General features: G+C 51.2%; 1 protein-coding gene across 28 annotated transcripts in view; it reads left to right on the plus strand.

The window, feature by feature from the left end:
• Positions 1–16578, plus strand: part of LOC105478940 (low density lipoprotein receptor class A domain containing 4) — a 436625-nt gene that overhangs the window by 393827 nt on the left and 26220 nt on the right. Inside the window, exon 1 of one of the 28 annotated variants that reach the window (XM_011736690.3) lies at positions 7688–10184. The exons of 26 other annotated variants lie outside the window; for them this stretch is intronic. In XM_011736690.3, coding sequence (XP_011734992.2) covers positions 10115–10184 — 70 coding nt within the window. In that variant the 5' untranslated portion in view covers positions 7688–10114. Of the gene's footprint in view, positions 1–7687; positions 10185–16578 lie in introns of those variants that run through there. One more of the 28 variants, XM_011736688.3, reaches the window with a different exon arrangement.

A 16578-nucleotide genomic window follows, 5' to 3' on the forward strand; every position in this document is an offset into this window, starting at 1 on the left:
GCCCGGCCTAATTTTTTATTTAAAAAATAAAAACAAGAAAAACTAGAAATTAAAAAATAAAATTTTTTCATTGTAGTACTTTTTCAAGTCACAAATAAGTAAGATATTGAGCTGAGCAATCCCTTCAGACGCATCGTGGCTTTCCGCGTTGGAACGGGTTCTCATGCATCCTATTGGAGAGGACATTTAATGGGAGGACATTGCTATATGTTTTCAGTCGGAAAGAAAAGAAAGCGCTGTGGACATAACACATTTTTAAAAAAGAAAAGTGTGGAGGGAGCTTTTATTCCAGAAAACTCTGATTTTTATAAATATTTAAGTTTTTAAATTGCCGTTTTATACTCTAGTACAGAAGCAGAAACTCCGTCTTTTCAGGGCCCATGACAAGGAAAAGGATAAAAGACAATAACCTTAAATTTCCAGAACACAGGTTTACTTTAACACGAAGGAAAATTACCCGGTGTGTAGTTTGTTTCTAGGACCATCTTCCCTGACGCGTGCGGAAGCTCTTCCCTGATCGTCCACTTAAAGGGTCTCTGTGCCTTTCCCGAGCTTCCTGCTCCCTGGCCTCCGAGAAGAAAAGGTCCTTCCTTGAGCCTTTTAAATGGGGCTTGTCAGTCAGGAGCCTTCTGAAGGGTGGTCCTCGGATCAGCCACATTTAGAGTTGGCCTGTCCTGGCATTGCCGCTTACTGCTGTGTCGCTTTGGGCAAATTACTTAACCTTTCTGTGCCTCTATTCTCTCACCTGTGAGACTGGGATAATAAGTAGAATTCATCTCATGGTCGTTGTAAGTGTCACATGGCCTAACTAGTCAGAGTGCCCGGGAGCACTGCGGCCCACAGGAAGCGCCATCTCAGTGTTAGTTGTGGTCAGTGTTTAGGTCAGGCTGTGTGCTCCTGCAGCGCAGCCTTCCCTGGTGCCCTCACCTGCTCCACGCTGAGCACGCGGCTGGGTGCCCCGCCGAGTTGCGCAGGCCTCACGACCCAGCTAGCTCTTGCGACAGATGTGAAGTAGGGACAGCAGGGACAAGGGCAGTTCCTGGCTCTCTTTGTCTCCTGCAGCGCATCGCGGTGGCCGGCACATAGTGAGCGCTTAGCGTTTGCTGCGTGCAGCCCTGGAGCTGACATCAAAGAGGATCAACCTCAGGCTGGAATTTTCTAGAACACTCGGGCACTGGAGAGCAGTGAATTCTTGTCCTCACAGCATCTGTGTGTCAGGCTAGTCTTCAAATGCCGCAGATGAAAACAGAGTCTATTATACAGATCTGATGTCAAGGTTGACTTTGGACTAGCTTGGATTTTTGGCCCATGCTTTCTCTAATATGTGGCTTAATATATGCTCCAGTATAAAACTAAAACCCTGGAATGTGCCTTGACTTTATCTCAACTTTTGAAGAAATGAGTGGTTTGGCCAAAGCTGAAGGTCTTGGAGCTACCTGGACACATCCTGGAGTTTATAAGCAAGACGGAGAGGAGCTGCAGAGGTGACAGTATGTGCCGCTTAGGACGGGTGCGGGCCGCTGCCCTAACAGCTACGGGAAAGATGGCCCCAGGGGTGCAGTCACTTGGCAACAACGTGGGCCATCCTGAACACCACGTATGTGTGCCATATACTGCAAGTGTGCCAGAATGCGTGACGTTTGCCTGGATTAAGGAGCTAATGAAACTGGGGTTTCAGTCTCTGAAGGGGCAGTTACACTTTTTATGGGGTTAAAAACTGAGAACTAGAATAGCAGTATCTAACTCCTGAGTTAATCAACATCTGGAGCCTCATTTTCTATGGTGTACCCAGAAATAAGATGAATTCCAAAAGTCATTCAGCCTTCCAGTTTGGGGATGAAAGTGAAAATTGTAATATATTTGGAAAGCAAAATAAAATATTTTCTGAGTAACCACATCAAGCATTTTAAACAGTAAAGTATTCAGTGTGTTTTTCTATAGGAAAACATGTTTCACCTGAAATATGCAGATTTCTATCCCCCTTCAACACCCTCCCGCCCAGAAGATGTCGTGGCAGATTTCTGAGAGCACCGTCAGTGCGCCTGGTTGATAAGGAAACCTTTGGGGGCGTGCCAGCAGCCACCGGGCAGGCAGGACACATGTGGCAGGCGTAGGCGCTGCTTCCGGAATGCTCAAGGGCCAGGACTCTCTTCCTGGCATCTGGCTCTCTCAAGGAGCAGGAAGGCTGAGACGGGGACAGAGAGCAGGGCCAGGCTCACAGGGACGGAGGCTTGGTGTCTCATCATTCTGTCTTATGAGAAGTCTGCTCCTGGCACTTGAGTTTGTCCAGAGTGCAGAATTAGAGGGTTCTCTTAACACGTGGTGTCCAGGAATCCTGAGAGACTTCCTGAGTTTTATGAAGGATGCCAAATATTCTAGAGATAGTGTCTCAACACCAGAGCCTCCGTTTTAGTGAGACGGGGTCTCGTTCTGTTGTGCAGGCTGGGGTGCGTTTGCACAATCACAGCTCGCTGCATTCTCGACCTCCTGGGCTTGAGTGATCCTCCTGTTCAGCCTCCAGAGTAGCTGGGATGACGGGCCTGTGCCACCACACCTGGCTGGTTTAAAATTTTTTTTGAAGACGTGGTCTCACTGTGGTGCCCAGGCTTGTCTCACTGGCCTCAAGCAGGTCCTCCTCTCTTGGCCTCACAAAGTGTCGGGGTTACGGTTGTGAGCCACTGTGTCCAGCCCAGAGCCTCTGTTAACATAAGCCGGCTAGCTTGGCCATTCTTGGGGACCTCGATGATGCTGTTAACCCCTGCTGGTTCTCCTGAAAGGTGTGAGTGGATCAATATGACCCACTGGCACAGAGCGGAGGACGGCAGGAAGCACCTGCTGTGCCCAGGAGGGCAGTGTTACTGCTTTACCTACACACAGCCTCTTGCTGGTTGAGTGCTGTTCTTTGAAATCATTGCTGAATGACAGCAAAAACAAGAGCCTCCGCACGTCCTCGTGGTTGCTTGCGCCACGATTTCTCCGAGCCCCCGGCTGGGTCATTTCATCCAGGTGAGGTGTCTGGAGCAGAGCAGGGGTTTCTGAAACGCTGACGTGCCCATCACTCACCCGGGCATCTGGTCCACGCACAGGCTCCGGTTCCGCAGGTCTGGGCGGGGCTCGAGATCGCGTTTCGGATAAGCTCCCGGGGATGCTGCCGCCGCTGGTCTGTGGACCGCTGTGAGGAGCGAGGGTTGGATGTGTTATTTCATCCTCCTGACCACCCTGTGAAGTAAGCATTCTCTGCCTCATTTTACAGATGAGGAAACGCACCCAGCTCGACCTAACGCAGGTGGCAGGGTTGGAACCCAAAGTTGGTTCTAACTGACCTCTATAAATCTTTATACTGCCTCCCGTTTTCTTCTGGGGCTTGGAAGGTCGCTGCAATTTCAGGCACAAACCCACTTAGTAGGAGGTAGCTTAGCCATTATGAAAATCTATACCACTGTGAGTGTGGACTCCTAAGTAATTCCTTTTCTTCCGCTTAGTAGCATAGATAATGCGTAAGATAAACTCAGATCTGCTAATTCAGGGAGTCTTTTTGCATGTTAGGAAGCTATTTTAAAGCTGTTGAATCTGAACGAATTTATTTAATACGTTTGTAATCCGCATTATTGGCTTGCTGGCTCCATGGGGTCACACACTTTTATATTTGCGAACATTCCTACCGGGCGACAGGGCTGGTGGGAGCACGCAGGGCGTTTGCGTTTCTACGAAAAGCCGTCTGCGCTGCGTTTTTCTAAGCTCCAGGGATACACGAGGAGATTATTCCATGCTACAGGCTGATGTCCACAAATATCACACTATTTCCGTGTTTTCAGTCTGTGGGAACATAAAGTTTGTGTTCTTTTAAAATCCTCACTCATGACTTTAAGCATAACAAACTGACTTAAAATGTACTGTTTTGTTTTCTAAAAGCCAAATTCCAGGGATTAATTTTTATGTGGAAAATTTCATCTCAGAGCACAATGTTGTAGCATAGTCGTAAACCTCAAAGAATGGGAATTTGTAATGGACTGAGCCATCGATTCTTAACAAGAGCTGCATTAACAGGCAGACGAGACAGTAAAATGGCTCCAAGAGCCTCATGGCAACATGTGGAGATGTAGAATCTTTTAACGTGGATTTGCAAGTTAACACATCCCCTTAGTGCCCAAAAAAAGTTGGGTAATCAGGCTAAAAAAAATCAAAGTAAGTCATCATCAGTCCCCTGGCATCCTTTGGTTAGTTTCAGTGGTCGCTCCATTTGTTGACTGTTGGCTAATTAATTCTGAGCTTGCTGGCCACTGAGCAAAACAAAGCGTGGGTGGCTGGCTGGGAGTGTCAGAGTCAGACTGCCCCGGCTCCAACTCCTAGCTGGCCTCTCACCAGCAGTTTGCCCTGGGACGAAAGACTCACCCTCTCTGGGCCTCAGTTTCCCCATCTGTAAAGTGGTAACAAGAAAAATGTGCCTCACAGGGTTGGCGTGAAGATAAGAGATACACGGTGCTTGAAAGTGCCTTGCACATAGCAGTAAATCGTTATGAACGTTTACAAATGCTAACTTTATGCTGTAGAACCATTGAAAAGGTATTTCTTTTTTTCTTCTTATTTTATTTTACTTTAAGTTCTGGGATACATGTGCTGAATGTGCAGGTCTGTTACGTAGGTTTACATGTGCCATGGTGGTTTGCTGCACCTGTCAACCCGTCATCTAGGTTTTAAGCCCTGTATACATTAGCTATTTGTCCTATTGCTCTTCCTCCCCTTGCTCTCCCCAGCCCCCAACAGGCCCCACTGTGTGATGTTCCCCTCCCTGTGTCCATGTGTTCTCATTGTTCAACTCCCACTTATGAGTGAGAACATGCGGTGTTTGGTTTTCTGTTCCTGTTTTAGTTTGCTGAGGATGATGGTTTCCAGCTTTATCCATGTCCATGCAAAGGACATGAACTTGTTCTTTTTTATGGCTGCATAGTATTCCATGGTGTATCTGTGCCACATTTTCTTTACCCGGTCTATCATTGATGGGCGTTCGGGTTCTTTCCAAGTCTTTGCTATTGTAAATAATGTTGCAATAAACATATGTGTGCATGTGTCTTTACAGTGGAATGATTTATAATCCTTTGAGTATATGCCCAGTAATGGGACTGCTGGGCCAAATGATATTTCTGGTTCTAGATCCTTGAGGAACTGCCACACTGTCTTCCACAATGGCTGAACTAATTTACACTCCCACCAACAGTGTAAAAGAAAAAACAACCCCATCAAAAAGTGGGTGAAGGATATGAACAGACACTTCTCAAAAGAAGACATTTATGCAGCCAACCAACCTATGAAAAGAAAAAAAGCTCATCATCACTGGTCGTTAGAGAAATGCAAATCAAAACCACAATGAGATACCATCTCACTCCAGTTAGAATGGTGACCACTATTTCTAATTCTTCAAGTGATCTTTTTCTGCGAGAATTTCTGTTGTGAGCGAAGCACCCGCGGCAAGGCAGGCTGTGGAGGGGGAGGCAGCGGGGCACACCGAGAAACCCTGGGGGTGAGAGCTGGGGCTGGGACCGGGGCTGGGTGAGATGCTAACTGGGCTTGGAGATGACAGATACAGATTCTGGGAGAGCAGAGCCTCCCTTTACTGCTCAGAAATTTTTTCCTGAAGCTAATGAGCTCTGAGTAGCCCCTGGGCTACTAACTTACCATACTTGGAGTGGCTGAATGAGAGCTGAAGTCTCGGCTGATGGCCTCCGGTCAAATCCCTGGCCCAGGCTGCCTCTTTTTGGCCATTCAGGACAGCAAGGTTCCAGCCGCCTTAGCTTGTCCTATGCAGGTCTCAACTGGTAGCCGATCCTTAGAGCCCGTTTGGTTCCTTAAAGAAGCACCTACCTGCAGATGGAACTACGACGACTCAGCCACACAGAAACACTTACCTGTGGGACTTCACTGAGGGCCCAGTGCGTTTCCTGCTGAGGACTGTAAGCGCTCGGGTGAATATTCGTCAGATGGATTAATGAGCTACCGACAAACTCCTGTGGTGTGTCTTTGGCATCCCTGCCTTGCTCCATTTTCAAGGCCCCTACTGCACACACAGATGCCTCCTAAGCTCTGAGACGTGTGGTGACTGCACAAAACTCGTATTAGAAGTGATAGCCCCAGAGTGCTCATGTGAAGGAGGCGATGTAAAGATGATGAGGGAGGAGGGAGTTCCGAATGCAAATGTTTCTACACTTTCATATTCGTGTGTTCCACAGGCTTGCCTCTCCCATGCCCTTCTGCTATGTGTGCTGCCATTTCCTCTGAATGAGGGAAAAGAAATATTGGCAGCCGTCAGCTAAAATCCCCAGTGATGCACACGCGGTCGTGCAGCCAGGGTGAGCTGTGTGTCAGGGCACGAACCCTGAGTCACGCCTTGACCTGTGAACTTCCTTTCCGAAGCACCATCTTCAGGTGGTGCTTAAAAGGGAGGAAAAACAAAACTTACGAGCACGACCTAGTGCATCTGCCCAGACAGCCCCTCAGCAGGGGCTGGGAGAGGCCCTGTGCCTGTGTTAAAGCCACACATCCCAAGACGGACTCTATACCATGTCCCCAGACACCCACACTCAGTATGCGTGTGCGTGTGTGTGTGTGTGAAGTGTGGGCAACATTTTCAAAGTAAACTTGCCTTCATAAAGTCAAAAGTTTTGAAAGTGGTTTTTAAACAGGTTGAACTGTGAGAACATTAAACTGACTGGACAAGGAGCTTAGTTAAGATGGGTCCATGGCCCGGTGCGGTGGCCACACCTATAATCCCAGGACTCAGTTAAGATGGGTCCATGACCGGGTGCGGTGGCCACACCTATAATCCCAGGACTCAGTTAAGATGGGTCCATGACCGGGTGCGGTGGCCACACCTATAATCCCAGGACTCAGTTAAGATGGGTCCATGGCCGGGTGCGGTGGCCACACCTATAATCCCAGGACTCAGTTAAGATGGGTCCATGGCCGGGTGCGGTGGCCACACCTATAATCCCAGGACTCAGTTAAGATGGGTCCATGGCTGGGTGCGGTGGCCACACCTATAATCCCAGGACTCAGTTAAGATGGGTCCATGGCCGGGTGCGGTGGCCACACCTATAATCCCAGGACTCTGTTAAAATGGGTCCATGGCCGGGTGCGGTGGCCACACCTATAATCCCAGGACTCAGTTAAAATGGGTCCATGGCCGGGTGCGGTGGCCACACCTATAATCCCAGGACTCTGAAAGGCCGAAGCAGGTGGGTCACTTGAGGTTGGGAGTTCCAGGACAGCCTGGCCAACATGGTGAAACCCCGTCTCTACTAAAACTACAAAAATTACAAAAATTAGCCCAGCATGTTGGCACATGCCTGTAATCCCAGCTATTCGGGAAGCTAAGGTGGGAGAATCACTTGAACCCAGGAGGCAGAGGTTGCAGTGATCAGAGATTTTGCCACTGCACGCCCGCCTGGGCAACACAGCAAGACTGCATCAAAAAGAAAAGAAAAGAAAGAAGAGAAGAGAAAAGATTGGCTCCCATGGCCAAGATGCCCAGTGACAGGGAAGCCAGTCAGATACAGTAAGTGCTGAAACACTAGGGAATAGCCTATGACCATTAAATGAAAAAAAAGTCGATTTTCTTTTTTTATATATGAAGTATTCATTTTACATCATGTTAAACCCCAAAGCGGGCTATTTGTAACCATTTCAAAATGTAAATATGTCCATTAGCAAAGGACAGAAGAACTTTTCTAGTTCCATGAAATTCACCAGCCCAATTTGGTTTTTTTGTTTTTTGGTTTTTTGGAGACGGAGTCTCACTTTGTCGCCCAGGCTGGAGTGAAGTGGCCCGATCTCGGCTTACGGCAAACTCCGCCTCCCAGGTTCAAGCGATTCTCCTGCCTCAGCCTCCCGAGTAGCTGGGATCACAGGCGTATGCCACCACGCCAGCTAATTTTGTATTTTCAGTAGACATGGGTTTCACCATGTTGGCCAGGCTGGTCTTGAACTCCTGACCTCAGGTGATCTGCCCACCTCGGCCTCCCAAAGTGCTGGGATTACAGGCTTGAGCCACCGCGCTGCCCCACAAAGCCCTACTTTTAAGAAACAGACAGGTGCAGTGGCCTACAGCGCTCCTCGCCGAGGCCCTGGCTTGAGGGCGAGCCTATCGTGACTGAGCCTGACGAGGAAGTGCAGGCCCAGGTGGCACAAGGAGGGGCTGCTTGAAGTGGCCGCAGCTTCTAATTCTTTCTGAAGCTGCCTCCTCCCGAGGGTGACTCCATCTTCGTTCAGCCCGCGGTGACTCTGAGAAGTCACGGAAAGTCTGGCACAGGAAGGGGAGTTTCGTTTTTAATATGGAAATTGCTCAGGAAGAATCACACCGTCCGGATTTCCCCGGCGGCTGGATATTAACAAACGGTCACTTTCCTTGCTGAAATTCTCTGGTTTCCTTTTATCCACGTGAAGCTTCTGGAAACTCTCCTGGGCGGCTCTTCTGTTGCTTTTCTGCCGCTGCCCCCAAAAATGAGAGCGTGAGAAGGTGACGTCTTCTGACCACCTGGAGGAGCCCGCGGTGACATCAGGGCCCGGTCCCTGCTGTCGTGCCCCAGGTGACGCGCCCGGGCTGACAGCAGGGCTGGCCGCTGACGTCACTGTCCTGGCTTCTAACGCTGGTAGTAACCAACAGAGTTTAGTTTTGCTTTGACAACTCCTCCTACAGCCAGCACTATTGTTACGGCCCACATGTCATTCCTATTTACCCTAAATAAGGAGAAACAAAGGCTATTCTGGGCACTGCTTGTGGCGGGGGTTATTTGCAGGTTACCATGGCAGGCTGCCCTTTCCACCGCGCCGGCCGGCCACCCCGCGATTTTCTCTGAAAACTGCGACAGACTCGCAGCCTGCCCTGAATTTTCTTCACACAGCCTGGGGGCATCCGAACGCAAGGGAGATGTTTTACACTCAAATGAAACACACTGTTTAGACCTCGGGGAAAAGAGACTGCGCTCGAACAAAATGAACCGGGAGAAGGCGCCCTCCTGAGACACGTGTCTGCTTTCATGTCTGAATTGCCTGGGATTCTGTTCTCTAATTCCTGATCCTTATAAACTGAAACTGCCTAGGAACACCGAGCGTCCTGACTCTGAAGGAGTCTCTGGCGTGTCTGTGCTGCCGTACATGGGGAATAGTGATGTGAGGCAGAGGGAGAGGGAAGGAATGGGAGAGTCGAGAGGGAAGAGAGGACTGGAGGGAGAGGAGCACGCACTGTTTCCTGCTGTGGTTAGGACCTCACCCCTTGCCAGTACAGAGCTCGGCGGCAAGAGCCGCTGGGAGCTGCTCCCATCAGTTAGAGGATGTGGAGAGGGAGCACCAGGAGAGGACAGCCCCAGCCTGGCTCGCAGCCTGAGGGGCGCTGTGGGTGCTCCCAGCCGGGCAAGCACGCTCTGGGAGCGGAGCTGCAGGGGAGAAGCACGCGAGCCTAACGTGAGTGTCCTGCCTGTCGCGGCTCCTGCCTTGGTCAGCGTTCTCTCCAGTCCTTCTGCACCGAAAGCTTCCAGCAAAGATCGAGGGAAGGAGTATTGTGTGAGACTTGCCGATTTCCTCCTTTCTGTCTGGACTGGTTTGACATTTGCCTGTTGAAAAGATTATTGAGCACAGTGAGACAAGATGAGCCGTCTAGCTGCGTCCTGCTTGCCTGTGTGTGTGACACGTCCAGGTGTCAGGCCAAACCCGAGACGTGCGGACTGCTCACTGATAGACGCTGCTGTGAACAGCACTGCCCTAGGTGTACAGCCGGTCTCAGGATCGGAGACCCTGGACTTCCTCTGCTCGGTGACACGCCGGCTTCCTGCCGCAGAGCTGCTGGTTTCTGTTGATGGCAGTTGATAATTGGTAGCCACAGTCTGCGGTCGGAGCCACAGCATTTGAGTCTAGCACCTGGGGTGGGCCCTGCTGATACAGTAGAGAGAGAGTGAACGAGGCAGACAGAAGCACCCCCCCCACGCTCACACACTCTCCCACACCCCACGCCAGCTATAACTGCAGCTCGGAGCTGCCTGGAGAGGAGATTGTCGGAAGCCGAAGGGATGCTTTGAACGTGGGGGGCTGCGTCACAGTTGAACTCCCACTTGCAGAGGACCTGATTATGTCCAGTGACCACCCGAACAACAGCACACTGAAGGAGGCTCAGTTCAAAGACCTGTTCTTAAAAAAAGGTACATTTCCCAAGAACTGCTGTGGATGATGCATATGCTCTTTCGGGTTTGCTGTGGTTCTTCTTGGAGTTTGGTCTGAGGACAGAGTTGAGAAGAGGAGAAGCTCTTTCTCAAGAAGTTTGTTTCTCCCTAACGGGGTCTGTCAACTCGGAACATTTCAGGGTGGGACTCCCTTTAGGAAGACGCGTGTCAGGCTTTTTCCTCCTCTTTCAAGCCTGGAATCGTTTGTTGGTGTTGGAATCGTTTGTTCCTGTTGGAATCGTTTGTCCCTGTTGGAGGTGTTATGCATGAGCACACAGGTTGTTGCTTTGGAGTTTTGTTTTTCTCAAATGTCTGTATGTGAGGCTTAGACCTCCCCTGGAAGTTCGCTGCTTGTTGATAGGTCCTTTTTCTTGACCTTCAGGAGCTGAAAACTGCATTTTAAAGAAAAGGTATTTATCAGGATGTGGCTGGTTCATGGAACACTTTCTTGGGCCATCCACCTAGTGACAGCAGCCATTAGGAAGGAGAACTGTGACTCTGAGAGGGGGAGAGAGAGGGAGAGAGAGCCAGAGAAAGTGAGAGACAGACAGACTGGCTGTGGGATGAGAGCCTCCGAAGCCAGCTCCCTCCCCTGTGGAAATGAAGGTTCCATTCCATGTGCAGCTGTGTTTTTTTTTTCTGATGCACTTTCCTAAATTAATAATGTGGAGGTGGAGGTGAGGGTGGATTTTAAATGAATCCTATAGGGGGAATTATGGCTTATGTATGTATTTTTTTCCATTTATAGCATGGCGGAGGGATAGACTTTTAAAAGGTTTATAATTGCTCTTACTCCTCTGCTGAGTTTTTAGAAAATCCTGTCAGTCATCTTTGATCGGAACATATTTAGGTAAATTTCTTTCTGAAGAGATCATGAAACTCTAGGTTCTAAAATGCGTGGTGAGACGTAATTGTAGCGGATGAATGCTGGGGCTTTCGTAACGCGAGGAGATGCCGCTGCAGCCGGACGGGCTCGTGGAGTCTGCATTCGAGGGATTCCCTGGTCCGTCCAGGCATTGCTGGCGGCTGCCCGCCTGCCCGTGCCGTCCGGGGCACCTGGCCTTGGGCCGGTATCAGGTCGCGGTGCCGGGGCCACACCTGCCTCCACGTTCATCTCTCCACCTGCGGGTCATAGGGACCGTTTCCTCATTCTATTATCATGCAACTGTTGTCCATAAATACATGGCTGCAAACAGCCGCTCCGCGCAACCAGAGGCTCTTTTCTCAGTGACCGAGCACACCCTCTTAGACTAGTAACATCTTTTGAATAATTGTTGCAAAACATGAAAACCTTTAGCAAAACTCCAGCAGCACTGAAGGCGCCGGGAAGGGTTTGGGAGAACGTGTGTCTGTGCTAGACGCTGTTGAAGCAGCTCAGGCCTTTGGGGTCCCTTCCTCCTTAGGGCTTCTCCACCAGCGTCTCAATGGGGAACGCCAGCTTCGCGCCAGGCGCACGCTACCTGCTGAGACACTGGATGAACGAGGCGTTGACCAGGGCTCACTCTGTAGAGGAAGAAGGCCAGAGAATGGATACCACCAAGGCAGTCGTAAGTGCTGCAACAGGGTTCCGAGCTGCACAGGAAGGCCCCAGAGGCAGTGAACCCGTCATCGGGCTTAGGAAAGAGCTTTTAAAGGAAGGTAAAGCCAGCAGGTGACACCAAAACCTGGGTATTTCTGTCACATGGCTTTTTTCCCTCCCGTTCCACTTGTTGTACCGTACGGTAGAGCCGCCAACCCACCTCCAAGGAAAATAAAATTCACAATATATCATGTAATCAGTATGATGGTAGCTCTTATTGTTTTGCTTCTGTACTTCAAGCTGTGAAGTCATTCTTGTAACACAGGCTGAATTTTCCCCCTCAACCGTGGTGTTTAATGAGTGTGAATCTTCATTCAACCATTAAAATCTCCAAGAGTATTTTTATACTAACAGTTCACAAACTTGAGGCAATTATAGTCTAAGTAGATTCCAACTCCTGCCCCCACCCGTCTTCCTGCCACCACCGCCGCCCAGTCTCTGGAGGATCTTGGAAAGAATTTACCAGCCTTTAGGAACATTCAGCACTCTGAACGTGTCACGGAGCCATAAATAAAGAGTAAGACACCCCTAAGGCTGTCATCTCGCCACCACGCCCGTCTCCGCTGGGGAGGACAGAGACAGGAAGGAAACGCGACGAGTTCGCTGTGCAGAAGCCAGGCCACCTGTGGGAGGGCCGGTGTGTCCCAGCGACGCGGCAGGAGCGTGCAGGGGAGGCGGCTGCCTGGAGGGGAGGCTCTGCGGCAGGCTCGGGGCTCCGGGAGAGGCCAGCGCGTCGGGGCGCGAGGGGGGCTGCGGTCGGTGGAGTAGGAAGTGACCACGCAGGGTGGGGCGAGGGCTTCGTGGCCAAGGGGTGGCCGTGTCTGTGACATCACAACGTTCTGCGTGGAACGTTTTCTGGATTCTTGCCAAGGTGCGTACGTGGCCTGGGGAAAGAGAGGAACGCATGCGGGGTCCGGCCCGTGCCCCCTGCCCCATGATAGGGACTTTGCGGGCACACGTTACGCATCTGGAGCTTAAAAATAAGTAAACTGTAGAAACAGGACTTTGCTGAAGGATAATATATCAGTGGCGGAACGACCACATGGAAGACGGTGTTAACCGTCCCACAAATAGAAATGAGTGTTACATGAGGAGCCTAAGGTGGGACAACCGCACTTCCCCAGGGCTCTTTAAAAATAGCGCAGACACTCATGCCTCTGGTATGATTCAGTTCAGCTCCTCATTGAACCAGGGAGGGACCCACAGACTTCACACCGCTGCTTCTGTTCCCGTAGTTCTCCGGTGTGCAGCCTGGGATTTCCTGGAGAGGTTTCCGTAAAAATAGAGAGATGCCGTCATCAGTGTCGTCACTGTCACTGCTGAACAATAATAAAAGAAGGTGCTAGGATGCCTTCCTGTAAGTTTTAGGCTAGATGTATTAAAAAGTATCCGGTATTTCCATTGCAGTGACTCATCTGTTACAGCGTCATGAACTACGGCGCCGTAGAAGGGGGATGTGAACATTTGACTTTGGCCTCAACTTCTTTCCTTGCGTGCCCTGCTTTCTGGCCCTCTTCTGTGGACATCCGTTGCTATTGAACAAGGAAACTCGACCCATCGTCTGTGCCAGAATCCGTGTTAGGCGCATAGCGTCCTGGAAGTCCCAAAGCATCCGATTAATTTTCTAAGAATGCTGCTACTCCTGCGGGTTTTATTTTTCCAAACTTTCTGTTTCAGCAGCTCTTCCAGAATTCATTCTCTTCTTAGCCTCCCTTTTCCAGCCGACTCCTTCCCCACCCCTAGAAACAAACCCAAACCCCAGGCATCTTTCCTTTCTGTGGATGCTCCACGCACCACAGCCACCCCCTGCCCTGCCACGTGAAAACGGGCTGTGGGCGTTTGGTGGAATTCTCCTGTTTAAAATGACTGAGAGGGCGTGGGAGGACAGGTGGGGGGGTCGCCACACACCCCTCGTGAGCTCGAAGAGGGTCACGGAGGGAGAGGGCATCTCAGTGCAGGGTCAGGGTCTGGGAATCCTCACACACGTTTCCAAGAACCTGTTAAATGCAGTTTTCACTTTGAGGCTCTCCTGGGCCCTGCCCGGGGCGGCGTGTGGCCCTGAAGAGAGTACGATGCTCATCTTTTCGGCTGCTAGAGTTCTGGCTCCCGTGACTTAAAGGCGAGAAGGGATCTGTTTCCACGTATGGGTTTTGCCCAGAGTTCCCAGAGCAGGCTGTGCTGCACGTGTGGGCCCCGCACTAGGCCCTGACACCCTCGGGGAGGACTTCAGGGGCACACGGCCCACCCCGGCCCGCAGCCAGGGACCGGGCTGCGAGGATGGTGGCTCTGGGACCGGGTGTCCCTGGGTCTTTGTTGCCCCTTGTGCCCAGGACCGAGTGCCCTCGTGGCTCAGGCCCTCATCAGGCTGCCGCCACCCCAGGGCTCCCCTCGGGGCCACTTGATTTTGTTTGCAGGGTCCTGGGGACAGTGTTCCTGCTCCCACAGCCTCGGAGTACGCCCGCAACCTTGACCTGCCCCAGGCACCGTGCCACTAGGGTGCCCACGAACCCCCAGGCCACCGCTCACCCGTGTGCTGTAGACGTACCTGCCACGGCCGGGCATGACTCGTGTTTGAATCAGCCTCGGGGCAACAGCATGGCGCGGATGTCCCAGCAGGGCAGGGCAGTACCCACGTGTGTGGCAGGTTCATAAGAAGGCAGTGCCCTTAAAAAGAAAGATGGTGAGGGCTTTACTTTTTTTTTTTTTTTTTCTTATAAAAGAGACAGGGTCTCGCTCTATTGCCCAGGCTGATCTTGAACTCCTGGCCTTAAACAGTTCCCCCGCCTTGGTCTCCCAAAGTGCTGAGATTCCAGACACGCCTGGCCTGGAGTTTACTTTTACAGGGAGTAATTCCATGCTCTGTTTCATACAACTGAGATCTTTCTCATCCTTGCCTGAATTTTTAAATCAGACCTTAGTTCAGAAAATGGACACCTTTCAGTCAATATCACATGTTCCATGTGCTGTGTCAGACCAAAAGAGGAATAAAATCCAGAGCAAATAAAGATCTAACATAAAATACAAACTCCAAAAATCTTAGGAAAAAAGTATGTTTAGAATATTAAAGAGGACCTTCCCAATCCAACAGGTAGTTTAGAAGCCATAAAGGAAAAAGAGAGTATTTGATGGTATAAAAATTTATAGCATCTATAGAGAAACTCATGGTGAAGTTTAAAGAAATGACTGGCTAGGGGAAATAGTTGCAACACGTAACAGACAAAGATGCGAAACCATAGTGTGTAAAGATTTCACATCAATACGTAAGAAATAAATGAGAAAACTATAAATACACTAATATGATTATGAAAAAGAGAAACACAGATTACCATAACCATAGGGAAAGATCTGAAATTACCAGTCATTGGAGAAATACAAATTAAAAAGAGATACCTATTTTTGCCCATCAGATTGTCACCGATTGAAAGGGTGAGTCTCCAGGGTGAATGAGGGCATGGGGAACACGCCTTCCTACTGGGATAGCCGGAACTAATGCAGCCTTTACAAAAGGCAGGTTCTCAGTAGCCACGAGGATTAAAAGTGATTATGCCCTGGGCCCAGAAACGTCACTTTTAGGAGCCTTTCCTACAAGTATGCCGACAAATGTGTGCCAGCCACACACTTGCACATACACACGTGCAACTTTGTGGTTCTAAGAGAAAAAAGAAAAAAGCCACCTGAACAGCCACCAGCTGGGAAGGCAAATTCCAGTATGTTTTTACTCTGTGCCAGACAGCCGCCGCAGAGCGAGGCCAGTACGTGTGTGTGTGACAGACAGCCGCCGCAGAGCGAGGCCAGTGTGTGTGTGACAGACAGCCGCCGCAGAGCGAGGCCAGTGCGCGTGTGACAGACAGCCGCCGCAGAGCGAGGCCAGTGCGCGTGTGTGACAGACAGCCGCCGCAGAGCGAGGCCAGTGCGTGTGTGTGTGACAGACAGCCGCCGCAGAGCGAGGCCAGTGCGTGTGTGACAGACAGCCGCCGCAGAGCGAGGCCAGTGTGTGTGTGTGACAGTGCGCGTGTGTGACAGACAGCCGCCGCAGAGCGAGGCCAGTGCGTGTGTGTGTGACAGACAGCCGCCGCAGAGCGAGGCCAGTACGTGTGTGTGACAGACAGCCGCCGCAGAGCGAGGCCAGTGCGTGTGTGTGTGACAGACAGCCGCCACAGAGCGAGGCCAGTACGTGTGTGTGTGACAGACAGCCGCCACAGAGCGAGGCCAGTGTGTGTGTGTGACAGACAGCCGCCACAGAGCGAGGCCAGTGTGTGTGTGTGACAGCCGCCACAGAGCGAGGCCAGTGTGCGCGTGTGACAGACAGCCGCCACAGAGCGAGGCCAGTGCGTGTGTGTGTGACAGACAGCCGCCGCAGAGCGAGGCCAGTGCGTGTGTGTGTGACAGACAACCGCCGCAGAGCGAGGCCAGTGTGCGTGTGTGACAGACAGCCGCCGCAGAGCGAGGCCAGTACGTGTGTGTGAGACAGACAGCCGCCGCAGAGCGAGGCCAGTGCGCGTGTGTGTGACAGACAGCCGCCGCAGAGCGAGGCCAGTACGTGTGTGACAGACAGCCGCCGCAGAGCGAGGCCAGTGCGCGTGTGTGACAGACAACCGCCGCAGAGCGAGGCCAGTGCGTGTGTGTGTGACAGACAGCCGCTGCAGAGCGAGGCCAGTACGTGTGTGTGTGACAGACAACCGCCGCAGAGCGAGGCCAGTGCGTGTGTGTGTGACAGACAGCCGCTGCAGAGCGAGGCCAGTACGTGTGTGTGTGACAGACAGCCGCCGCAGAGCGAGGCCAGTGCGTGTGTGT

This window comes from Macaca nemestrina, chromosome 19 (assembly GCF_043159975.1).
Source record: "Macaca nemestrina isolate mMacNem1 chromosome 19, mMacNem.hap1, whole genome shotgun sequence".
Classification (NCBI taxonomy): Eukaryota; Metazoa; Chordata; class Mammalia; order Primates; family Cercopithecidae; genus Macaca; species Macaca nemestrina.